The sequence below is a fragment of the Protopterus annectens genome, chromosome 2.part2 (assembly GCF_019279795.1).
Source record: "Protopterus annectens isolate FY-2018-M chromosome 2.part2, PAN1.0, whole genome shotgun sequence".
NCBI lineage: Eukaryota > Metazoa > Chordata > Ceratodontiformes > Protopteridae > Protopterus > Protopterus annectens.
In genome coordinates, this window is record NC_056730.1 from 807,475,374 (window position 1) to 807,502,315 (window position 26,942).

Below are 26,942 nucleotides of genomic sequence, written 5' to 3' on the forward strand. Positions count from 1 at the left end.
CCTTGCATACCTTAAGAGAGCATTCCCGCTGGGAATGCCACAACTATCCACAGTCCAAAAAGAGACTCCAAGAATTTTTAGACTTGCTTCAGCACAGGCCTCTAGCTATACCCCCTGTCCTGGATATTGTAGATGATGTTTTTGTGGAATCCAGTCTTACTCCTGATACTTCACCACCAGCTCCTAGAAAGCCTGACAGGTACTGCAGGGTACCTGACTCTCACAAATTTCTCTTTAAGAATCTCACTGCAGATCCAGAGACCATTTCCCAGGGACCTAAAAGTATTAAGACTACTTTAGCCAAAAATCCTACCCCTTCGGACAGGGATTCAAGGGCTTTGGACAGATGGAGCAAGAAGGTATATACCTCCACAACTCTTGCTATCAGGTCTTTAAATTGCCAGTTTCACATGTTGAAGTACCAGCAGCATATTATGGAACTAATTAAACAGAAAATGTTGTTGCTTCCATATTTTGCAGAAAATAAAAATTTACAAGAGTTAATGCATTCTGCAAACCAAGTCAGTAAAAATACTTTGCAGTGTAGCTTTGATGCTTTTGAAGCATCTTGCAGGGCTGCTGTCACTGGGTCTGTACTGAGAAGGCATGCCTGGTTGAAGGAATAAGTCTTGCCAGACCATGTCAAAGCAAAATTACTAGATGCTTCATTAAACCAGGAACGTTTGTTTGGTGCAAAAGGAGAAGGGGTTCTTAAAAGATGTGGTAAAAGCTAAATATATGCAAACTGTTAAATATTTCTTACAGGTACAGCCACCTAGATTCAGTAGGCGTTGGCCTTCAAAAAATGGTCCTTTCCATTCCCTACCAAGTCTTCTCAGCCCAAACCCAGGGGCAACAGACCACCAAGGCTACAGTCTCAGGGTACACAGAGATCTAAATCTTGGAGTGCTCCCCCTCAAAAAACAGGGAGTGGTAACCCCCCCCCCATGGAAAAAATTCATAATGAGCGGTCTATCATCCTTCCTAGCCATGCCCAAGTAGTTGCACCCCTAGGAGGAAAACTCACCCTGCATGCAAAAAACTGTATGTCCATTACCCAGGACCGATGGGTCCTAAACATTGTATCCCAGGGATACAGATTCTACTTCCGCTCACTGCCAACCCCAAGTGGGTTGCCAGACCTTCCTCCAAACCAGTGGGCAGAGGCTCAAAAGCAAGTACTTCATCTTCTTAGTATCAGGGCTATTCAAACTGTTCCAATAGAGCAAAGAGTACAGGGTTTCTACTCCAGATGGTTTCTGGTGCCCAGAAAAGAGGGCTGTTGGTGCCCTATCCTGGACCTGTCCATTCTCAACACCTTCTTGGGAGTCCCAAAATTCAAAATGCTTACACTACAACACTTGCTTCCTATGCTAGCCAAGGACTCCTGGCTAGTCACTCTAGACCTAAAAGAGGCTTATTTGCACATCCCCATAAGGGAATCTTGCAGGACATACCTACGTTTCAGGGCAGGCTCTTTGCACTATCAGTTCTCTGCACTTCCCTTTAGTTTATCTACTGCGCCCAGGGTATTTACAAAGTGCCTGGCTCCAGCCATGGCACTCTGCAGGCAGAGAAAAATTCAAATTTATCCATACTTGGACGATTGCCTGATTCAGGCAGACAGTCAGGAATTGCTTACTTCAGCACCTGGCATTTGTAAAGAGACTTCTAACTTCTCTGGGGTACACCATCAACAAAAATAAATCACATCTGGTGCCCAGCCAAAAGATTGTATTCCTGGGAGCAAGCTTGAACACAACTTCCCAGATGGCATTCCTTACTCCAGAAAAGCAGGTTTATTTGACAAACTGCTTCAAACTAATGTCCACCAGAACCCAGCTATCTGCAAGAAAAATACTGCAAGCCCTAGGGTTCATGGCCTCCTGCATTCTACTAATTCGATATGCAAGACTGCATATGAGGAAACTTCAGTGGTACTTAAAATGTCTCTGGTGCCAACATTCTCAGGACCTGGAAACAATTATTCCTATCATTCCTTGTCTAACAGAGTTCCTTTGCTGAGCAGAGGCTTGTAACCACAGCAAGGGACTCCCTTTCACTCAACACCTTGCTGCCCAAACCCTGACAACAGACACATCAGCCTATGCATGGGGGGCTGACATGACTGGCAAATGCATTCAAGGCAAATGGAGCCCAGGACAAATTCACTTACATATCAATCAAAAAGAAATGTTAGCTGCACAGAATGTTCTGACAACCTTCAAATTCCTTATTCTTCCAGGACAAGTCTTGATAAAGACAGACAACACTACAGTTGTGTGGTGCATAAACAAGCAGTGGGGAACTCATTCCTTCCCTCTCTGCAGGTTAGCCATGGCCCTGTGGAACACAGCCTTGAGCAACCAAGTGCACATGCAAGCTCAATTCCTGCCAGGCAAACAAAATTCACTGGCAGACGACTTAAGCAGAAATCTACTGGACCCACACGTGTGGAAACTGGAACCCAATTCATTCAAACTTCTAACCCACAGGTGGGGGACACCAGAGGTGGACCTCTTTACCTCCCCCCAAAACCATCAAAATCCCCACAGCCAAGCATGGAAAGTTGATGCCCTATCCTTTACATGGGAAAACCTCTCAATTTATGCCTTTCCCCCTCTCCCCCTCCTCTCAAAAGTACTACTCAGGATCAAACAGGGCAAACTAAGGACAATCCTTATTGCCCCAGATTGGCCCCACCAGCACTGGTACCCACTCCTATGCAGTCTGGCAGCAGTGCCACCCTGGCACCTACATCAGACCCCCTCCCTGCTGTCCCAGCAGGAGGGACAGATTTTGCATCCTGAGCTGCAAACCCTGAACCTTGCAGCCTGGCTTATTCCCTGAATACATTGCCAGCAACCCGAAGCAAACAGGTGCTGGACGTCATCCTTGAGGCCAGAAGGCCTAGTACTTGGAAATTCTATTCAGAAAAATGGAAAAGATACTGTTCTTGGAGACTGTCTCAAGGAAAGGACACAGCCATGCCCACCTTACCTCAAATCGTAGATTAACTAGCAGAGCTGCTCCACAAAGGCCTGTTCTTCTCTTCTATTTAGATTCATACCTCGGCCATCTCACCTCATTATAATACTGAGCCACCTCTCTTTTCTCACCCTGTGGTCAAACAGTTCCTGAGAGGAGATAACAATTTAAGACCCCTGAGGACAGCTTCCACCCCTGCCTGGGACCTTAACTTTGTACTAGAAAGCTCATGCTTCCCCCTTTTGAACCTGCTGATACAGCACAGTTAAAATTCCTCTCTTGGAAAACAGCCTTTTTTCTAGCCATCACTTCAGCAAGAAGAGTGTCTGAGTTACAGGCGGTAATGGCTATGGAACCCTTTATTATTTTCCATGCTGACAGGGTTTCCTTCAGGACTAACCCATCTTTTATGCCCAAGGTGGTATCCATTGTGGCTCTAAACCAATCCATCCATTTACCAAACTTTTTCCCCAATCCTCAGAATAAAGGGGGAAGGATCATGCACTCTTTGGACGTACACAGACAACTCATGTTCTACCTTGACAGGATTAAACCTTTCAGAAAATCTGATCAGCTGCTAGTCAGCTTTTCTACAGGGGCAGAGGGCAAGGCCATTTCAAAGCAAACCATTTCCAAATGGATAGCACACAGCATCCATTTCTGCTACAAACACCATGGAAAATGTACCCCACAGGGGATCAGAACTCATTCCACTAGGGCTACCTCAACCTCTACAGCATTTCTCAGGGGAGTCCCTACCAGGGACATCCAGGAAGCTGCATCCTGGAGATGTCCTTCATGGATGCATCTGCAGTCATAACAACTGGGTTGTCCTGTCGTCAGGCAGCCCTTCAGTCGGCCGGATTCCAAAGTCCGGGTCCGGCTTCGGCTGATGTCGCACTCCACCCGACGTCATCTCTGTTGGTCTTCGGGTATAAAAGCATCAGCCGACGCCATTTTCCTCTGTCTTTCTTGCCGCGTGGTGCCCGAAGCAGAAGCTGTTCGCAAGTGCCGGTCGGTCGGATCCAGAGATTACTTCTACCGAATACTACTTCGAAGACTTCTAAAGCTAAGTACCCCGTTGGGGACTCTTTCTTGCCTCAGCCGATGTCAGAAAAAGTTAACAATTGTTTAACCTGTGGGAAACAAATACCTCATAAAGATTTCCACTCTTACTGTCTGCCTTGTTTAGGCCCAGCCCACGTAGCAGCCTGTTCGCCTGTGCTTCTTTCAACCGACGACGCTTAGGCGCCGGTCGGAGTTTGCAGAACAGTTTTTCGGTTCTGATTTTGCGTACATTATGCCGCCGGATCCTCCGACTACCCAATCTACCAAAAACGCAAAGATAAAGACCGACACTCGCGGTCCGCGGTTTCGGCCGAAACCATGGTTAAGCAAACCGCGAGTGTCTCGGTTTCGGCCGAAACCGAGAAAACTGATCTAAGTACAGCTGAACCTATTCCTACAACTGAGGCCCCTGCTACAACTCTTGAATCGACCTCAGAAATTTTACCCACTACGGTGGTTGACTTATCAGACACCATCCCTTGGATGTCTCTACCCCAGCACGTGGTGCTGCTAGGCCTCCAGCAGCCATGTCCATTAAGGCCTTCGCCAGGGCTAAAGCAGCCAAGACTACTAAAACAGTGCCTGTTAAACCCCCCACATCCAGGCCCTCTTCTAGTTCCCAAATGCTTACTTTGGCAGAAGATTTAATTTCTTTAATCAGAGGATCTCAATCTCACCCAGATAGGGCCTCTCAGCCCCCAGAGAAGAGACCTAGGGCAGAGCCCCCTGAGCCAGTGTCCTCTGATGAATCTGCTGATGAATCAGACATAACTGACCAGCCAGAGGCTCCCTTCTCCAATTTTGAAGATTCTGATGCTGAAGAATCCATTCCAGCTGCTTCCCCACCAGAAGAATTCTCCTTTGGGGAAACCTTGCATGCCATGCGAGAACAGTTCCAATGGCAGCAACAGGATTTTTCAGACTCCAGAAAAAGACTTAGGACCTTTCTGCACCTCCCACAGCACAGGCCCTTAGTTATACCTCCTGTTCTCTCTGTGGTGGATGATGCTTTCAATGATGTTTGCTCCGCTCCAGATTCTTTACCCCCAGCCCCTGCCAAACCAGACAGATTTTACAGGGTGCCAGATACTCATCACCACCTTTACAAGGCCCCACTTGCAGACCCAGAAACTATATCCCAGGGTCCCAAGGCAGTAGCCGCGACCATAGCTAAAACCCTACACCTTCTGAAAGGGAAGCAAGGTCATTAGACAGATGGGGTAAAAAGGTCTACACTTCAGCTACTCTCTCAGCTAGAGCTTTAAACTGTCAGTTTCACATGATACAATACCAAGAGTTTATGCTTGATCAGTTAACTAAAAACTAACCACTGATGAATCTCTTGATAAGAAATATGTATTAGATATGGTAAATAACATACAACAGGTTAGCAACCATTCCTTAAAATGTGGCTATGATGCACTGGAGGCTTCATTTAGATCAGCCATGACAGGCACAGTGATAAGAAGGCATGCATGGCTAAAGGAACAAGCTTTACCGGATCATGTTAAAGCTAAGCTGCTAGATGCTCCTATGGACAAGACAAGTTTGTTTGGTACACCTGCCCAGCAGGTTATGAAGAAAATGGAAGAAAAGGCAAAATCTGTTCAAACTGTTAAAGATTTCTTGCAGGTTCAACCCCCAAGGTTTAGCAGGAACTGGCCTGCCAAAAATTGGTCCTTTCCTGACTCCACAAAATTTCCAAGGGGCAGGAATAGACGTTCCAGAGGCAGAAACCAATCCAGAGGAGGTGCCTACAGAGGACGACAGTGGCAAGGAAACAACAGAGGCACAGACACAGCCACTGCCACTACATCAGCACAACCACAGTGACTTAACCCTAAATCCGCCTACCAGGGAACAAATAGCAGCTCCTCTAGGCGGAAAGTTAACCTTATTTTCAGGGAACTGGCACTGCATAACAAAAGACAAGTGGATTTTACAAACCATAGATCAAGGTTACCGGTTTCACTTCCACACTTTACCAGTCAAAAGAGGAATGCCAAATCTACCTCCAAATCAAAAAACAGAGGCTCTACGCCAGATAATGGAGTTAGCAAACATGAGAGCTGTGGAAAGAGTGCCAACAGCAGAGCAAGGAAAGGGGTTCTATTCCAGACTATTCCTAGTTCCAAGAAAGGAAAAAGTTGGAGACCAATTCTCGACCTGTCCACCTTAAATACATACATCATTGTCCCAAAATTCAAAATGCTGACCCTACAGCAGCTTCTTCCCATGCTGGGCAAGGAGTCTTGGCTGGTAACTCTAGATCTCAAGGAGGCATACCTGCACGTCCCCATTCGACCAATCTGCAGAAGATACCGCAGATTTCTTGCAGGATCAGAGCACTATCAATTCTCAGCATTGCCCTTTGGCTTATCTACTGCGCCCAGAGTATTCACAAAATGCCTGGCATCAGTAATCGCCCATTGCAGACTACAGGAATTCAAATTTACCCATACCTGGACGACTGCCTGCTACAAGGGGACAACAAAAGCAAGCTGACAACAGATTTACAAAGGGTCATTTACTTGCTACAAGCACTGGGATACACAGTCAATTTACAAAAGTCAAGGCTGATACCATCCCAAACAAGGACATTCTTGGCTGAATTGGACACAGTAAAACAAATGGCATTCCTGACTACAGAAAAACAAAAGAACTTCCTCTTTACTTCTTGGCACTAACAAAACTGAACAAGTTAACAGCAAGAAAAGTACTGCAGGCCTTGGGCTTCATGGCATCATGCATAATCTTGGTTCCATTTGCCAGACTACATATGAGAAAACTACAGTGGTACCTAAAGAATTTATGGTCCCAACACAGACACAGTCTAGAAACAGAAATCCCACTAATTCCATGCTTAAAACAGGAGTTCCTATGGTGGGCTCAGGCATGCCAGTCAAACCCAGGCCTACCCTTTCGCAGATGTCAAGCAAGCCAGACCATCACAACAGACGCTTCAGACCTAGGATGGGGGCCCACATGCTGGACAAATGCGTGCAAGGATTGTGGACACAGGATCAACTTCACCTGCACATCAACCTAAAAGAAATTCTGGCAGTAAAACTGGCAATCCAAAAGTTCAAACCATTTCTCAAGGAGGGCCAGTTGATGATAAGGACAGACAACACCACAGTCATGTGGTACATCAACAAACAGGGAGGCACTCATTCATACCCCTATGCAGAATGACCTTGGAGCTGTGGACCCTGGCACTCAGCTACAACATCCAGTTACAGGCAATATTTGTACCGGGGAAAGACAATACTCTAGCAGACATATTAAGCAGAACCACTTTGGATGCCCACGAATGGAAGCTGCACCCGGACATCTTCAAGACCATCTCAAAGAAATGGGGAATGCCACAGATAGACCTATTCGCATCACCTCTCAATCACCAGCTCAAAAATTCTGCACAAGGACATTCCACCCACTAGCATGGAAAGTGGATTCGCTCTCCTTCAACTGGAAAGGCCTAACAGCATATGCATTCCCACCTCTTCCTTTGATACACAAGGTACTACTGAAAATCAAGGAAGAACGTCCAAGGATAATCCTGATAGCTCCGAACTGGCCAAGACAACACTGGTACCCACTACTGAGGAGCATGTCTCGGAACAATATGTGGCCAATACCCCTGATGCCTTTGCTGTTAACTCAGAACAACTACAGCATCATACATCCAAACCTAAAAACGTTGCAACTAACTGCATGGAACATCACATAGCAGCAGCTAATCCAGAACTTTCCCAAAGAGTAAAAGACATTATTCTTGAAGCACGCAGACCTTCAACAAGAAGGAACTATGCTGGAAAATGGAAAAGGTTTGTCATTTGGAGTACAGAAAGAGGAAAAGATGTGTCAAACATAGATGTGCCTAACATTCTGGAGTATCTGGCCGAACTTCTTCATTCAGGCCTGTCCTACTCCTCCATCAAGATACATGCATCAGCTATTTCAGCAGAATACAGCTTTGATCCACCTGTTTTTTCGCACCCTTTGCTCAGGCAGTTCCTCAGAGGAATCAAGAATGTAAAACCTCCAAGGAAACCACCATTACCAGCTTGGGATTTGAACTTTGTGCTAGAAAAATTGACACTATCACCCTTTGAACCAGCAGCAACAGCAGACCTACAACACCTGTCATGGAAAACTGCTTTCCTACTGGCAATTACTTCAGCAAGGAGGGTTTCAGAACTACAGGCCTTAATGGCAGTGCAACCCTTCCTAATCTTCCACCAAGATAGAGTGTCCATGAGGACTAATCCTACATTTATGCCCAAGGTGGTATCCAGAGTGTCTTTAAACCAGGCAATCCACTTACCTACCTTCTTTCCCAACCCACAAAACAGAGGGGAAAGAATACTGCATACCTTGGATGTACATAGACAGCTACGCTACTACTTGGACAGAACAAAAAATAGCAGAAAGACTGACCAACTTTTTGTAGCCTATGCAACAGGAAGGGAAGGAAAAGCTATTTCCAAACAGACAATCTCCAAATGGATAGGAAATTGCATACGATTCTGTTACTCCTTCCATGGAAAACCAATTCCACAGAACATAAGACCTCATTCTACAAGGGCAACAGCCACTACCACAGCCTTCTTACGAGGAGTGGCAACCAAAGACATTATTGAGGCGGCTACTTGGACCTCCGTGCATACATTTGCCAAGCATTATAATTTGCCTCTATATTCCAGATCCCGAGCAGGGTTTGCCACTGCTGTACTGCAAGGGATCCTAAACACACCATAATCTACTTTTATCCTCCTCCCCTAGTTGGCTATGGTATTCTACCCAGTTATGACTGCAGATGCATCCATGAAGGACATAGTACAGTTTTGTACCTACCATAAATGTAGATGTCCGAACTGGATAGCATCTGCAGTCAGGATTACCCTCCCTCCTTCCCCTCTGTGGTACTCCTAGGGTGTTTACCCTCCTAATAGCTAGCTGTTGCGGGGGAGTCTTTTATGGTGTATTTGTTTGTATATATGTACATACATGCTTATTGTTGTGTTTACCTCTATCTATTTGGAAACATTGGCATCTATCCAAATTTTAGCCTGCAAGAGGGCTTCTGGCATCTGGGGCAAGAAACACTGAGGAAAATGGCGTCGGCTGATGCTTTTATACCCGAAGACCAACAGAGATGACGTCGGGTGGAGTGCGACATCAGCCGAAGCCGGACCCGGACTTTGGAATCCGGCCGACTGAAGGGCTGCCTGACGACAGGACAACCCAGTTGTTATGACTGCAGATGCTATCCAGTTCGGACATCTACATTTATGGTAGGTACAAAACTGTACTTTCTATACACACCTTCACCAAGCATTACCACGTACCCAGTTTACACCTTCACCAAGAATTACCACATACCTGTTTTTTCTAAACCATAGCTGGATTTGCCACAGCAGTCTTACAAGACCTGCTAGCCATCCCTACTATTACTTGACTGCCTCCACCCTTCCTCAGCTTTGGGAATCAACCTAAGTTTGATGGCTGCAACAGTGATACACGAAGAACATAGTACAGTTGTGTACACTTACCATAAATGTAGGTGTTCGAGTGTATTCCCTGTTGTAGTCCTGGTTACCCTCCCTCCAGCTCCCTGAATCGTCTATGCTTTCTACCTGTCTTCTTTTTGGCCATATCCTATGAATATGGTATTTACGTTTTACTGGAGGTGTTCCACACCATGTAATTACTTCCTATTTTGGGGGCTTTTGACATCTGGGGCAAGAAAAAATGTAAGGGCGTCGGCTGCATGTTTTATACCCTTGACGACCTGACGTCATGGAAGAGGCAACAGCATCCGAAGCAGAAATCCCAAGACTCTGGTATTCGGGCCGACTGAGGCCTACCTGCAGGCAGATAACCCAAGTGTGATGACTGCAACAGTGAACACACTTGAACATCTACATTTATGGTAAGTGTACACAAGTGTACTTTTCCTTTCCTTCTTCAACCATCTATGGGTAACTCTGTTGTGGCCGAACTTGGTTCCTCGAACCTCTCATTGCTTTCTCCCTGCTCCTCTGGTGTAGCACATATAGCCATGAAGAACCAGGAGCTACATACATCATCTGCAACTGTAGGGATACCATCTGTGAGCAAGGGAGAATCCTTTTGCCAGTCTTGGAGGAAGGGATGGGGTGAAGGTCTATCACATAGTTGAGAAAGGGATCCTGAACTCCAGTATGGATGTCCTTCAAGGATGCATCTGCAGTCATAACATATGGGTTGTCCTGCCTCAGGCAGCCCTTCGGTCGGCCGGATTCCAAAGTCTGGGTCTGGCCTCAGCTGATGTCGCACTTCACCCGACGTCAGAGCTTCTGGGGTATAAAGGCATCAGCCGACGCCATTTTCCTCAGTCTTTCTTGTCGCGCAGTGCCCGAAACAGAAACTGTTCGCAAGTGCCGGTCGGTCAGATCCAGAGATTTCAGCTACCGAAGACTTCTAAAAAAGCTAAGTACCCCGTTGGGGACTCTTTCTTGCCTCAGCCGATGTCAGACAAAGTAAATAAATGTTTAACTTGTGGGAAACAAATACCTCATAAGGATTTCCACTCTTACTGTCTTCCTTGCTTAGGCCCAGACCACGACGTATCAGCTTGTTTAGCCTGTGCTTCCTTCAACCGACGGACACTTAAGACGTCGGTTGGAGTTTGCAGAAGAGTTTTTTGGATCCGCTTTTGCATATAAAATGCCGTCGGAGACACCGACTACACATTTACCCAAAAAATGCAAGGAAAAGGACCGACACTCGCGGCCCGCGGTTTCGGCTGAAACCACGGTTAGGCCTACCGCGAGTGTCTCGGTTTGGGCTGAAACAGAGTCCTCGGTTCTTCCTTCTGCCGATAACATACCTCCGACAACCAAGGCCAGAGAGGCCCCGGCTGAGTCAGCTACAGAAATTCCTACCGAAGAAGCAGGCGCACAAGAATTGTCTGACACCATTCCGTTGGACATTTCTACTCCTGCACGTGGGGCAGCTAGGCCCCACGCTTCTATGTCTATTAAGGCCTTCTCCAGGGCTAAAGCAGCTAAAATTTCCAAGGCCTTACCAACAAAATCTTCCTCTCAGAGACCTTCCTCAATTTCTCAGGTTCTCAGCCTTGCTGAGGACCTTATATCTCTGATTAGGGGATCCCAACCTCACACAGACAGGGCCACACAACCTCCTCCTGACAAAAGGCCTAGGACTGAACCCCCCTGAACCTCTCTCCTCTGATTATTCCTCGGATGGATCTGATTTATCAGACCATCAGGAAGGACCATACTCACCTTATGAGGATTCGGATGCAGAAGACTCAATTCCTTCTGCCTCCCCCCCTGAAGAATTTTCCTTTGGGGAGACTTTGCACTCAATGAGGGAACACTTTCAATGGCAGGGTCAGGATTTTTCTGATTCTAGGAAAAGGCTAAGGACCTTTTTACACTTGCCACAGCATAGGCCTTTAGCCATACCACCTGTACTATCAGTTGTTGATGATGCATACAATGATGTCAGTTCTGCCCCTGATTCTCTTCCCCCGGCCCCTGCCAAACCTGACAGATATTACAGGGTCCCGGATTCTCACTTCCACTTGTATAAGGCCCATGCTGCAGACCCAGAAACTATTTCTCAGGGCCCAAAGGGTGTTGCAGCTGCCACTGCCAAAAACCCCCTACCCTCTGAACGAGAGTCAAGAGCATTAGAGAGATGGGGAAAAAAGGTTTACACATCTGCTACTCTTTCTGCCAGGGCATTAAACTGTCAATTCCATATGATACAGTACCAGGAATTTTTGTTAGATCAGCTGAATAAAAAGCTTTCCTCTCCTGAACCTTTAGACTGCAAGTCCCTTCAGGATTTGGTACACAACTCTCAGCAGGTCAGTAATCATTTCTTAAAATGTGGCTATGATGCACTGGAGGCTTCATTTAGATCAGCTATGACTGGAGCAGTGATTCGAAGGCATGCCTGGCTAAAAGAGCAATCCTTCCAGACCATGTCAAGTCTAAACTCCTAGATGCCCCTATGGAGAAACAAAGTTTATTTGGCTCCCCTGCACAGGAGATTCTAAAGAAAGTGGAAGAAAAAGCTAAATCTGTGCAAACAGTCAAGGAATTTCTGCAGGTCCAACCTCCGAGGTTCAGCAGAAACTGGCCTTCAAAGAATTGGTCCTTTCCAGATACCTCCAGAACACAAAGGGGCAGGAATAGACACCCAAGAGGCAGAGGTCAATCAAGGGGTGCCTACAGGGGTCGTCAGTGGCAACCTGCCAACCAGAGGAGTACCGCCACAGCTGCGACTACAACCACTTCCACAGGACAGACACAATGACTTGGCTCTGATTCCGCCTGCCAGGGAGCAACTGGAAGCACCCTTGGGCGGAAAGTTAGCTTTATTTTCAAAAAACTGGCATTGTATTACAGGAGACAAATGGACATTGCAAACAATAGACAAAGGCTACAGGTTTCACTTCCACACTTTACCAAAAAAGAGAGGAATGCCAAACCTTCCACCAAGCCAGAAGCCAGAGGCTCTAAAACAAATCATCAACCTACTAAGGATGAGAGCAATAGGAAGGGTACCATCTATGGAACAAGGCCAAGGATTTTACTCCTGACTATTCCTTGTACCAAGAAAAGAAACTCAATGGACGCCTATTCTCGACTTGTTCGTGCTAAACACATATCTCATTGTACCAAAATTTAAGATGCTGACCCTACAGCAACTTCTTCCCATGTTGGGCAAGGAGTCTTGGCTGGTGACTCTAGATCTCAAGGAGGCATACCTGCACGTCCCTATACGACCAGATTGCAGAAGACACCTCAGATTTCTTGCAGGATCAGAGCATTATCAATTCTCAGCATTGCCCTTTGGCTTATCTACTGCACCCAGAGTATTCACGAAATGCCTGGCATCAGTAATTGCACATTGCAGACTTCAGGGAATTCAGATCTACCCATACCTGGACGACTGCCTAATACAAGCGGACAGCAAGACAAAAATAATAAAGGATTTGGCCTATGTCATACAACTGTTACAAGCCTTGGGATACACAGTCAACATCCAGAAGTCAAGACTAGTGCCATCCCAAAGGATAACATTTTTGGGTGCAGATCTGGACACAATAACTCAGATGGCTTTTCTCACAGAAGAAAAACAAAAGCAACTCCCAGTCTACTTCATGGCTTTGACAAGACAAACTCAGCTTACTGCAAGGAAAGTCCTGCAGGCCCTGGGTTACATGGCATCTTGCATAATCTTGATCCCGCATGCCAGGCTGCATATGAGAAAATTACAATGGTACCTAAGGAATGTATGGTCTCAACACAGCCACAGTCTAGAAACCATGATACCAATCATTCCATGCCTGAAAAAAGAATTCCTGTGGTGGGCTCAGGCCTGCCAGTCCAACAGAGGGTTGCCTTTCCACAAACCACAACCAAGGCAGACCATCACCACGGACGCCTCAGACCTAGGCTGGGGGGCACACATGGAAGACAAGTGTATCCAAGGCCTATGGTCTCAAGACCAGCTGAATCTACACATAAATCTAAAGGAGATGCTGGCAGTGAAGCATGCAATCGAGGCATTCCAATCATTCCTCCAGCAAGGACATCTGCTGATAAGGACGGACAATACCACAGTCATGTGGTACATCAACAAACAGGGAGGCACGCATTCCTACCCTCTATGCCGGATGGCAATGGACCTGTGGAACCTAGGCCTGAATCTCAACATTCAACTGCAGGCCAAATTTGTACCAGGAAAAGAGAATTCACTAGCAGACAGCTTAAGCAGAACTACCACGGATGCTCATGAATGGATGCTGCATCCAGACATCTTCAGAAACATAACAAAGAAATGGGGAATGCTAGAAATAGACCTGTTCGCCTCCCCACTCAACCACCAACTGAAGAAATTCTGCTCAAGAGAATACCACCCACAAGCCTGGAGGGTGGACTCCCTTTCTTTCAGCTGGAAGGCCCTGACACTTTATGCCTTTCCACCTCTCCCATTGATGTACAAAGTTCTACTGAAGATCAGGGAGGAACAGCCAAAGGTGATTCTGATAGCTCCAGACTGGCCAAGGCAGCATTGGTATCCGCTACTGAGAAGCATGTCTCGGACAAACTCATGGCCTCTACCCCTATGGCCTTTACTTCTAACACAGAACAACTACAAGACCCTGCATCCAAACTTGAAAACACTGCAGCTAACTGCCTGGAAAATTGCATAATACAAAACCAAACTGTTTTATCTTAGAGGGTCAAGGACATTATCCTGGAGGCTCGCAGACCCTCCACAAGAAAAACATACTCAGCTAAATGGAAGAGATTCCTCATTTGGAGTGCATCAAAGGGTACAAATGTCACACTGGCAAACCTAGCACACATCCTAGAATACTTAGCAGAACTGTCCACAATGGCCTGTCCTATTCTTCCATTAAGATTCATGCTTCAGCAATTTCAGCAGAATACAACATGGATCCTCCTATCTTCTCTCACCCTCTCCTCTGACAATTTTTAAGAGGGATCAAAAATGTAAAACCTCCAAGGAAACCACCTCTGCCTGCATGGGATCTCAATTTTGTGCTGGAAAAATTAACACTTCCCCCTTTTGAACCAGCAGCATCAGCAGACTTACAGTTCTTATCTTGGAAAACTGCTTTCCTTCTAGCAATCACTTCAGCAAGAAGGGTATCCGAGTTACAGGCATTAATGGCAGTGCAGCCTTTCCTTATCTTTCACCAGGATAGAGTGTCTCTGAGAACCAATCCTACTTTCATGCCAACGGTGGTATCCAGGGTATCCTTGAACCAAGCTATTCATTTACCTACGTTCTTCCCTAACCCACAGAACAGGGGGGAAAAACTATTGCATACCTTGGATGTACACAGACAACTACGCTACTATCTGGACAGAACTAAAACCAGCAGAAAAACTGACCAGCTTCTGGTAGCATATGCAACTGGAGTGCAAGGAAAAGCAATTTCCAAACAGACAATTTTAAAATGGATAGGAAATTGCATTCGATTCTGCTACTGTTTTCATGGAAAGACAACTCCTGAAAATATCAGGCCTCACTCCACAAGAGCCACAGCCACCACTACAGCTTTCCTACAAGGAGTGGCTACCAAAGACATTTTAGAAGCTGCTACTTGGAGCTCCGTGCATACATTTGCCAAGCATTACAATCTTCCTTTATACTCCAGATCCCGAGCAGGTTTTGCAACTGCAGTTTTACAGGGGATCTTAACTACACCATCATTATCTTAGTACCTCCTCCCCCAGTTTGGCTATGGTATTCTACCCATATGTTATGACTGCAGATGCATCCTTGAAGGACATAGTACAGTTTTGTACCTACCATAAATGTAGATGTCCGATAGGTATGCATCTGCAGTCAGGATTACCCACCCTCCTTCCCCTCTCTGGTATTCCTAGGGTGCTTACCCCTCTTTTAGCTAGCTGGGGGAATCTATTATGGTGTATTTGTTTGTATGTATATATGTATATATATATTTTGCTTACTACTGTTTGGAATTTTCTACATTTATCCAAATTTAGCCTTCCTAGAGGGCACCTGGCATCTGGGGCAAGAAACACTGTGGAAAATGGTGTCGCTGATGCCTTTAATACCCCAGAAGCTCTGACGTCGGGTGAAGTGCGACATCAGCCGAGGCCAGACCCAGACTTTGGAATCCGGCCAACCGAAGGGCTGCCTGAGGCAGGACAACCCATATGTTACGACTGCAGATGCATACCTATCGGACATCTACATTTATGGTGGGTACAAAACTGTACTTTTGCTTACCTAAATTTCTTCTTTTAAATTCCATTTTTTTCAGAAAAGGTTTTCTGAATTTCACTCAGAAGAGTAGGCTGTGGAAGGAGAATGCTCTGCTTTGGAGTTGTCTTCTGTAGCTGAAGATTCTGAGGAAAGTTTCACAGAGAACAAAATAAAATGCCCTTTTCCCAGAAAATAGACGCACAAGTATCTGTTTTCTAATCCTAAAGCAGGCAAGTGCAGTTGTTTCATTATCTAAAACTGCTTCTGGTAACTAAATGTCTAATTCTAATCCCATTCCCTGTGTCAAGAATGGAAAGCTTTTGTTAAATTTGGTATAAAAAAGATCTCTTCTGCCAATTTAACATTCAGAATTTTGAACTGTCAGGATCGCATGTTAAAGTTTTTGCTTCTGTCTTTTGAGAACATGAAAAAATTAACAGTTAACCTCCCTTCTTCTGAGGTGAAGAATTTAGGAAGGTCTTTATTTTGTCTGCTTCTCGTGTTTTTAAAAATTCTTTGAATTGTTTTCATGACACTGCTGACATGGTCTCCAGAGCTGCTGCTTCTAAGACATTCATGAAAAGATTTACTTTGTTGTTTTACCTTCATAAGGTCGCAAATGAAATATGCAACCTCTCAAATATCCAACTCAAAATATTGGAAACTGCACTTTCGACTGCTGAAAACAACAAAAGTGCTACAAAATGAATTCCACAATCCAGAAATGTCAAATGGGTTTGAAACCCCCAACATTTCCAGATGTTTCCAAACACCGTTATTCATGGGGGCAAGCCCCCCTGCACACCCCATGTGGGGAACTGCCTCCCACCCCCTGCTAATTTAATATACTAACTCCAAGATCTCATTACAGTGAGGAAAGGGGGTACATGTTCCGATCCCCACTGTAGTGCGATCTGCACTTGGAATGCCAAATTCATGAGTGAATGCACACTGGCATTCACTCATTTGAATTCACACTTATTTTTTTTTCGACATGTGGAAAGCTTGCTGTTGTACTTTCACACTTTAGAGCGTCGCACGATGACATTGTGACCTTATGAAGGTAAACCTACTTTGTTACGTTCACAAAATTTACCAGAAGATGTTAAGACTGAGATTTTAAATTGTCCATTGGAAAAGGAAGTTCTTTTCAGCCCTTCTGCAGATGAGCTTATGTAGATATTTGATGAAACTGAAAAAGTTATTCTAAGGGTATCCCAATATTCTATTCCTTTTTTAAATAAATGTTTTCTTGCTATCTTAGCTCCCTTTTTCAAAAAACAGTTTAGGCAGCAAGGTTGCCAGCAATCTGGATTTTAACAAGCAATGGCAAGGAGGCTCCCAAAGAAAGGGGAGGCCTCTTAAAAATCAAGGAGAGTGCAAACTGCCAAAATGACTGTTTGGGTCTGTACCCCCCCCCCCTTTTTCCTTGCTCTGAGACTACAGTCGTCCTCTGTGGCACCAGAGTCTTTTCAGGCAAGTGCATTCTGAAAGTCGTCAGCAGAGATCACATTTGGCATTGAGAGTCTCTCCCCCTTTTCTAGGGATTCCCTCTGGGCTTCCGGATATTGGCCAAGGCTCTTGCCACCCCCATAGTGCCCTTTTTAGGCAAGGCTCAAAAGACAAACCCACCTCCCTAGAAAACACAATTGAAAAAAAACTAAGTGTAATGCTGCTCAATGCCAGAAGTCTAAACCTCAAGATGCACGCTCTCGAAGCCCTCCTCAGTATGGAGAACATCGATGTCTGTGCAGTGACTGAAACCTGGTTCTCAAGGCTCCTTAGAGCACCCCAGCACTACCAGGTTATACCTCATATCATGCTTTCCGGCCCCAAAACTTGGACCGAACCACAAAAGGAGGGGGAGTATCCATATTCATCAAAGATACCCACACCTCCAGGTTAGTGGCAACGCACGAAGCATCGGAGACCATCCAGGTGCAACTAGCCATAGGCAAAACTGCCCTACAGTTTGTAGCGTGCTATAGACCACCCTCTCAAACTCAGGAACCCCACTCAGCCTTCCTGAAGACACTGGAGAGTATGAATGTCTCTCCAAATACCATCATATTGGGAGACTTCAACTACCCAAACATAGACTGGGAACATTACTCAAGCCCCAATACCCTAGCCCAAAGGTTCCTAGAATTCATAAACTCAAATGCAGTGGAACAACTAGTCACCACTCCCACAAGAGGAGATAATATACTAGACCTGATCATCACAAACATGGGGACAAAATGCTCCACACCGGAAGTATACCCCTCATTGGTGAGATCAGACCATAAATTAATCTCACTGGAAATCTACATCCCACCCCCACCCCCTGCACAGAAGACCACACTGAAGAATTTCTCAAAAGCCGACTTCACACTTCTTAAGACTGAAGTGGTATCTTTCAAGGCCCCTGGGCCAGTGGAAACCACAACCCACATCGCTGAATCCTTTATAAATGCCTTCTACGGACACCTTCAAGAATGCATGGATCATGCAATCCCTAATAAAACCAAGACCCATTCCCACAAAGGCAGGCATCCTGTCTGGTGGACCCCAGCCATTAACAAACTTTACAACAGGAGGAGGAAGCTACTACATGACAGAGCAAAATCCCCAAAAGGGAAGGCATCTCTGATCAGTACTAGCAAAAAACTTCGATCACTCATAAAATCATCCAAGGCCAACTTTGAGAGAAAAATCGAAAAGACACAAAAGACAATCACAAGGCCTTTTTTAGCTATGTTAGAAACCTGGGTGGAAACTCCCAGATATGGTCAGAGTTAGTCCAAAATGACACAAAATACACTGAACCCACAGATATTGCCAACATGGCAGACAGGTTCAGTGCACATTTCTCCACCCCCTCCCCCCCAAAAGGAGAAATATTTATCCCAGCAGAGTGTAGCCTCCCTAACATCTCAGATGACCAGGTGAGAGCCGCCCTCTCCAAAGCTAAAAACACAGCATCAATGGGACCGGATGGTGTCCCGGGCTACATGCTACTTGAACTCCAAGAGGAACTAAACCCGCACATAAGGCTGCTGTTTAATCTTAGCCTTACTACAGGATACATACCCAAAGAGTGGCGTACAGCAACAGTGGTCCCACTCCACAAAGGAGGTGCTTCTACGGACCCTGGAAATTACCGCCCTATAAGCTTGACGAGCCTGGTCTGCAAAGCTATGGAAAGGATCATTATGGAACTCATAAACAAAGACATTGGGGACCTACAGACATTGGATCCTACCCAATTCGGCTTTGTCAAAGGCAGATCCTGCCTTTTGAACCTAGTCGACTTTTTTGAAACAGTCACTAAGGCCATTGATGAGGGTAAGGCAGTTCACACAGCCTACCTTGACCTTGCAAAAGCCTTTGACACAATACCCCACTCAGGCATCATTGACAAACTCACCAGCTTAAATGTAAACCCATATGTCACAAGATGGGTTGCAAACTGGCTCAAGGACAAGAACCCACAAGGTCAGAATTGCTGGAGCCATGTCACACTCTAAGCCAGTCACAAGCGCTGTCCCACAGGGCTCAGTCCTGGGACCCCTCTTGTTCGGCATTTATTTTTCTGAGGTGCAAGCAAACATAGGAGGATTGTGGCTGACAAAGTTCACAGATGACTGCAAACTGGGCGCCATAATTGATACTGCAGCGGACACAAGCATCCTTCAGAAAGGCCTCATAGAAACGGATAATTGGTGCCAGAGCCATGGCCTTAAACTGAACGCCAAAAAATGTATAGTCATACCCTTTGGGAAAAACATGTTACCCACAAATTACCACATAGGTGGTAATCCATTAAGTACGGAAGAGGTAATCAGGGACCTAGGGACCCAAGTCGACAGTAACCTCTCATTTGACACTCACATTGCCAAGGTGGTTAGGAAGACCTTCTATATTGCCCACCTTATCATGAAGGGATTCACATCTAGATCAAGAGAGGTCATTGTGCCCCTGTACCCTTCTCTTATCAAGCCCATGATTGAGTACAATGCCCCATTTGGGATGTATCTTATCTGACACCTGCAGCAGTTAGATAGACCCCAAAAGTTCCTCACCAAGAGGATAAAGGGTCTCAAACATATGTCATATGCTGCCCGGCTGAAGAAACTCCAGCTCTATTCAGTCGCATACCGCCTACTCAGAGGTGATATATGCCTGATGTACAAGGCCATGTCCAATCCGGAATTAAAGGACATGCTCCACCTCAGAAAATCCAAATCCATCAGAGCCACGAGAGCAAGAGATTTGAACCTCAACACAGAAATAAATAGGACATGCTGGAGGGACAGATTTATAACCCAGAGGCTCCCTACACTCTGGAACAGAATCCCAGTCCATGTTAGGCAGAGCCCCTCACTAACTCTCTTCAAGAGAAATCTTGACGAGTGGATGGGAGATCATAGGTTTACCCCGGGGGTCATCTCTGTGTCACTACTAGACAGAGGCACAGTAAACTAAACCCTAAATGGGCGTAGTATTCTCATCCCAAGGGGTGGCGAAAGCCACACACACACTCTGGCTAGGCTTATAAATGCCCTAGGGCAGATAGCCTAGTATGAACCTATGAACCTACCCTGTTTCCTCCAGATGTAGAACAAATGTTATCCCAGGGTGTCATAGAACCACTGCCTTTCTGCCAGATGGGCAAAGGCTTTTACTCAGAGTTTACTGGTGCCAAAGAAAGAAGGAATTTGGAGATCAGTGGTTGACCTCCCATTCTTTGTCAAGGTCCGCAAGTTCAAAATATTATCCCTTCTCTTACCTCTTATCCACTTTTTAGTCTGGCAGTGATGGGTGCATCTCTGGTCAGTAAAATGAGGGAAATTGCATTTGGTTTTAAGCTCTGTATTTTTGTTGCATTAACTCTGCAGTGCACTGTCATCAAGTAATGGTAAAAACATTTTAGAATATTGTGTACAGTTCTAGAGATGATTTAGGGAGAATGATGTTGGGCTTTTGGATGGATATCTGGTGAAGTCTGAAAGAATCGTTATGAAAGCTGGATAGGATACAAAGAGGAATTTAATAAAGTGGTGAGTTGACTTTATTGCTTCAGGACAGAAGAGACAAATTATTCATGAATATAGGTACACACTATGTCAGTGATGTGTGAAATGGGCTGCTTTGAATTAGGAGATGGGAAAAGGTGCCACAGATACCAAATTGCTGATTTTTCATTGGAGATGGGGTAGGGGCAGGATGGATGCTGAGCCATGGAATGCATTTCTTAATTTGATGGTAGAAATTGAATGAACTAGAATGTTTAAAAAACATGGAATAGATTAGAAAGTAATGAAGAGTAGTGAAATAAGGGAGTTGTATTAACTTTTGTGCAAACTAGATAGGCAAAATGTCTGTTGTATTCAGCTGAAATTAACTGGACAGTCAAGTTGGACATTATTGATTTATTTTGGTTAACATTAAATTTTACTCCCTGTGTGGAGGCCGAATGGTCTAGGGCTAGGCTGTAGCAAGAAGGAATGGTAAGAGAAGTATGGTTAAGCAGACAATACTGTGTCCCACCAAAGAAGCTGTTACATGTGGCTGCAATTGTGCAGGAACTTTCTCCATGTATTATAACTTTTGTTGTTGGCACACTGTAAGATATTTTGGGATTGGCTTGGGTGTACACCTTAACACAGTAAGTCACTCACCACGAAAGGCAGACAGCCCTTTTGGACTCCATTGAATGTTCTTCTTAACTTATCTCAGGTAATCCAGAATTTGACCACACTATTGTATTGATGACACATAAAAGGCTAACAAAACCACTTTCTTGTAGTTTGCCCTCTGTTGTGGAACAAAGCACTCTGGACTGTGTGGGAATGTAACGTGTTTATATCTCTTGTGCTGTTTTTGACACACAGCTTTACATGAAGCCCAGTCTGAATTGTTTAATTGTAATTCAGATGGTGGAGGTGTTCTGTAAGAACAGGCATGGTTTAATTGGACTGAATGGGATTGCTGCACTGTTTTTAATATATTGGTTATAGAGGTACATGTGGCCATGCTATATAAAGGAATAAATTACAAACTTCTATTGCACTTAAAAAAAAAACTTTCTGCTACTTATTTTTCAGAATTAAGTTTCAGCATTGCTTTCAGAAAAGTTAAATTTTAGCAGTGCTTTTACATAAAATCAAGAAGGCAGTTAGGTTTTTAACTCTCTCTCAATTTTCCCCTGCAGCCTGTGGAGGACAGGAGGAGAGTACGAGCTATTCTACCATATACCAAAGTACCAGACACAGATGAACTAAGGTAGGATTTGTCTGTATTAATTAAATGTGTATGATGGGAGATGATGTTATCTTATAAACGTCAACTACATTTGAAATTTTCTTTGAGAAATTATCTTGCTGCAGGCCATTGTTAAAAATATTCCATCAGCAGATCCATGTGTACAGATTACTTTGATTTGTTTTTGCCCATATGTCTCCTTTGTTGCATCATGGAACTTCACTGATTAATATGTAAAGCAGTCACACTCCTAGTCTATTTTTGTACTTAGAAGGCTGCATTATTGCAGCATCTCTGCTGCAGTTAAGGTAGCTGCTAATCGTTCTTGTCCTTTTTTTTTCTGCTACTGTTAGTACATGGCAAAGGCAGCTTTTTTCCTGTTTCAAGTGGTTGGAGTTTCCACTGCTGGCTGCAGTAATGGCCACTAGAATACTAACCGCATGTTACAGGTAGCACAACAGAAAACCCTTAAGCACTGTTTGGCTCTCACTTGGTGAGCATCTTAGTAGAAGCTACAGTGTTTACTTTACTAGTCACTCGTTTAGGTTTTTTTCTGTCCTTGGACTCCCTCATAGAAGAGGATTTTTGTTTCATTTTATAGTAGAAACATAATCATTGGATTCATATTTGTTTTTGATGGATATTAAATGGTGGCGTAGTTGATGGAGATAATGAGACCTTTTTATGGCTTGCCTTATGTTGTTAATCCAGGAAAACTTAATAGTTAATGTTTTGCAATTTAAATGTTTTTCTCCAAGAAATCGTATTATGGTTTGTCTGTCATTGCTTCAAGAGGGAACATGAAAAGAAATGTTGCAGACATTTACTTGCTTTATGGAGTGCTAGTGGTCTACTTGCGAAAAAAAAATATGAGAGATTTACACAAACTCTAAGAACTTTGTACTGATTTTTTTTTACACTTTCACCTTTTTTGAGAGTAGCTATGATCTTTCATATTTTTACATATTCCATTCAGTTTTCTTTCACTTACAGGAGCATTTAAATAGAAATGTATGGCATGTAACATGCCAATGAAATGACCGTTTCAACTCGTGATGTGAGGTAGTGCCATCTGTGCCAGGGAGAGTAGGACAGTACATGTACACACATGCCAGCATAACTAGCTGGAGTTTTGTGAAGAATTTTATTTGACTTTCACACTGATTTGTACAGATGTTTGAGTTAAAATATATTTACTTGTTTTAAAAATGCATCAACAGTATGTCCTGCTGGACAGAATGTATGCATGTATATTAGGTTGTATTGTTGTAGCTTTTCAAATGTGTATGTTTATCAGAGAAACCTGGAAAGGTGGAAAGTTTGAAATTGTGTTATAGCTTTCAGATGCTGGCACAGACCTTAGCAAACCTCTGTGTGTGTGTATTTTACCAGAGTCAGGTGACCAGAGGTGATGTCATCCTTTAACCAGCTTCTGGTTTCTTTGGAACTCTCACAGCAGTACTTTGGAACCTGACAGGGAAGATTTCTGACAGTATATATGTCTCACACATCCACAGAGAGAGAGAAAATCTGGCTTTTCCTGTGGTAAGATAAACAGCACACATCAGATTGACTTGCTTTAGTAAGTAGTCAGGGAACAGTAATTCTTTAGTCAGTCACTATCCAGTTGTATTTTTTTTACATCTCTGTGGTTGCAACTCTGTTGTTTATAGTATTCAGTATTCTCCTGTTTTCTGTTTTATTATTTATCTTTAAATATTTTGATGCCTTTCATTGTGGCTTGTCCTGTAGAGAATACTTTTAACATCTTGAGAGTACTTGTGCTTGTTTTAGTGACACTGTGGCCAATCCTGTAAGCCTTGCTGCTTTGGTCACACTCTACCATTTGTATTAATTTTAATTTTGCATAGTATAATAATTAGTGAAGGATAGAAGGGCTGTGGTAGTGCTGTGATGTGGACGGAAACAGTGTTGTGTGGTAGATAGTAGATTGTGTGTTAAGAAATGTCATCACTTGCAAGTGGATGCATTTCTCAAGAATTTTGGATAAGGGGCAAAGGATGGCAATAGGTCGGTAGTTGGAGAATTCATAAGAATTACCTCCTTTATGGAGAGGAATGATGCGAGATACTTTCCAGAGTTTGGGTATGTAGGATTCTAGTATGGAGCGGTTGATAAGGATGGAGACAGGATATGATAGGGAGTTACTAGCCATTTTTAGGTATTGCAGCAGGTATGTTATCAGCTGCTAGTGTGGTTGACTTTAGTTTTAGGAGGAGTTTTTTGATAGTTGAGGTGGGCACTGGTGATAGGCTGAAAGAGGGGGTGGTGTGGGATAGGTTAGGTTATGACTGAGGTAGACTATTTTTGGTTATTTGACTGGACAGGGCTAAGATGGATTTAGTAAAATGGTTATTAAATTGAGAAGCTATGTCTAGGGTATTGTTAGTAGAGATGGGTGCTGGGGTTGTGGTTTTGCCTGGATTTAGTAGGGAGTTAATGGCATGCCAGAATTTTTGTGGACTATTTGAATATTTCCTTTGGGTGCTAAGAAAATAGTTTTGTTCGTTTATTTTGGATTCAGCCTTGGCCTTGTTTCTAAGCTGTTGATAGTATTGTCTGGCGCTAGGGGTTTTGTCAGTTTTCCAGACTTTCCAGGCTTTATCTCTAGCTTTTAGTAAGGCTCTGGTGTCCCTATTTAGCCAGGGTGCATAGTTGGCTTTAACTCTGATCTTTCTGCTGGGAGCTAGACTGTTAAGGATGTTAGAGAAGGTAGTATTGAAGTAGTCTACTGCCTGGTCTAACCCGAGTGTCCGTAGTGGTTCCCAGTTGCAGTGGCTTAGGACAGTATTTAGGTATCATGGGGTAAGGTTACGGTCATCTCGTACAAATTTGTAGACTACTGGTTTGGGATGATTGGAGTGTTTCTGGAGTAGGAAGGTGGGGAGATGATCACTTAAGTCATCTGTGAGACAGCCTACTGTATAGTTTTGTTTGGGATAGTTGGTTAGTGTCCAGTCCAGTATGGATTCTCTCTTTGTTTTCTTATCTATTCTAGTTGGTTCTTTAATTAGTTGAGAGAACCCATATAGATTGATATGAGCTATCTATAATGCAAACCGGTACCTAAGATCCAGTGAAAAATCTCTCCTCTCCATCACCAAGGCTAACAATAATGCAGGGAAAGCTTTCTACTCCCACACCGTTGCCAGAAATTGGAACTCTCTTTCCCCTATCCGTGTCCACTGCCCCTCCACATCCATATTCAAAAACTCCCTCAAATCGCACCTTCTTAGTACCTGGTTATGCCCTTGTATTGCATAACCCTACCCATACTACTATTAACTCCCCAAATTCCTCTCTGATCACATGCTGGAGCTCTGATCCCCTGTAGGCTTGGTCATCTGAAAGGGTACTTTTAACTGTAAAATCTTACTTGAAATATTTTCTTTTCTTACCAATGTATGACTGACATTGACTTTTTACCCATGTTCTATATCTTCTTTTACCTGGAGTGTTTTTGTTAATTCTTGTTATTACTATGCTCAGCGTACATTATGTAACCTGTTTTGTGTATTTTGCTGGATGTACTGTATTTGTATAAATTGATGTTGGAGCTTTTCTCCCCGGGCCTCCGCTGAAAATGGACCTGGTCCAGTCGGAATTTCCCGGTTAACAAATGTAAAATAAATAAATAAATAATTGGGTACCCTTTGTAAGAGCCTTAGGGCAGCTGACTGGTGGCAGTGTGATTACCTCAGAGTCTGGACAGAAAAAGGCACAACTAGTAAATCTGCACCAGCTTTTCTCTGGTGTGTATGGAACTCAAATATCCAAGTGTGTGTGTGTGTGTGTGTGTGTGTGTGTGTGTGTCAGCTACTGGGAACAGGTACACAGAGTGCCAAAGTGGTCAGTGTGGAGATGTCCTTCAAGGATGCATCTGCAGTCTTTACAAATGGGTTGTCCTGTCGTCAGGCAGCCCTTCGGTCGGCCGGATTCCAAAGTCTGGGTCTGGCTTCGGCTGGTGTCGCACTTCACCCGACGTCATTGCGGCAGTTATTCGGGTATAAAGGCATCAGCCGACGCCATTTTCCCCAGTCTTTCTTGCCGCGTGGCGCCCGAAGCAGAAGCTGTTCGCAAGTGCCGGTCGGTCAGATCCAGAGATTACTACTACCGAATACTACTTCGAAGACTTCTATAAAGCTAAGTACCCCGTTGGGGACTCTTTCTTGCCTCAGCCGATGTCAGAGAAAGTTAATAACTGTTTATCTTGTGGGAAACAAATACCTCATAAAGATTTCCACTCCTATTGTATACATTGTTTAGGCCCAGACCACGACGTAGCATCTTGTCTAGCCTGTGCTTCTTTTAACCGGCGGACGCTTAGACGCCGATCGGACTTTGCTGAACAGATTTTCGGCTCCGATTTTGCCTACATTATGCCGTCGGATCCTCCGACTACGCAAATAACCAAGAAACGCAAAGAAAAGGACCGACACTCGCGGTCCGCGGTTTCGGCCGAAACCGCGGTTAAGCAAACCACGAGTGTCACGGTTTCGGCCGAAGCCGAGCAAGCGGTTCTTTCTTCAGCCGATAACTTGCCTTCTACCGAGGCCTCTTCTAACCTGGTAGAAACGGCTTCTGAAATCCAACCTTCTGTTGCGGTTTAACAGGATTTATCAGACACCATCCCCCTGGATATTTCTACCCCTGCACGTGGAGCTGCTAGGCCTCCTCCAGCTATGTCTATTAAGGCCTTTGCCAGGGCTAAAGCAGCCAAAGCATCAAAACCTGTGCCTGCCAAGCCCCCCTCTCACAGGCCCAGCTCCAGCTCCCATATGCTTTCTTTGGCTGAGGATCTCATCTCTTTAATTCGTGGAGCCCAG

At 44.5% G+C, this 26,942-nt stretch overlaps 1 protein-coding gene across 1 annotated transcript in view; it reads left to right on the forward strand.

The window, feature by feature from the left end:
* The window catches only part of RASA1 (RAS p21 protein activator 1), a 3,076,403-nt gene that overhangs the window by 611,769 nt on the left and 2,437,692 nt on the right, over positions 1-26,942 (forward strand). Inside the window, exon 4 of the mRNA XM_044064149.1 lies at positions 22,046-22,116. Within this exon, the coding sequence (XP_043920084.1) occupies positions 22,046-22,116 (71 nt within the window). The remainder of the gene's footprint in view (positions 1-22,045; positions 22,117-26,942) is intronic.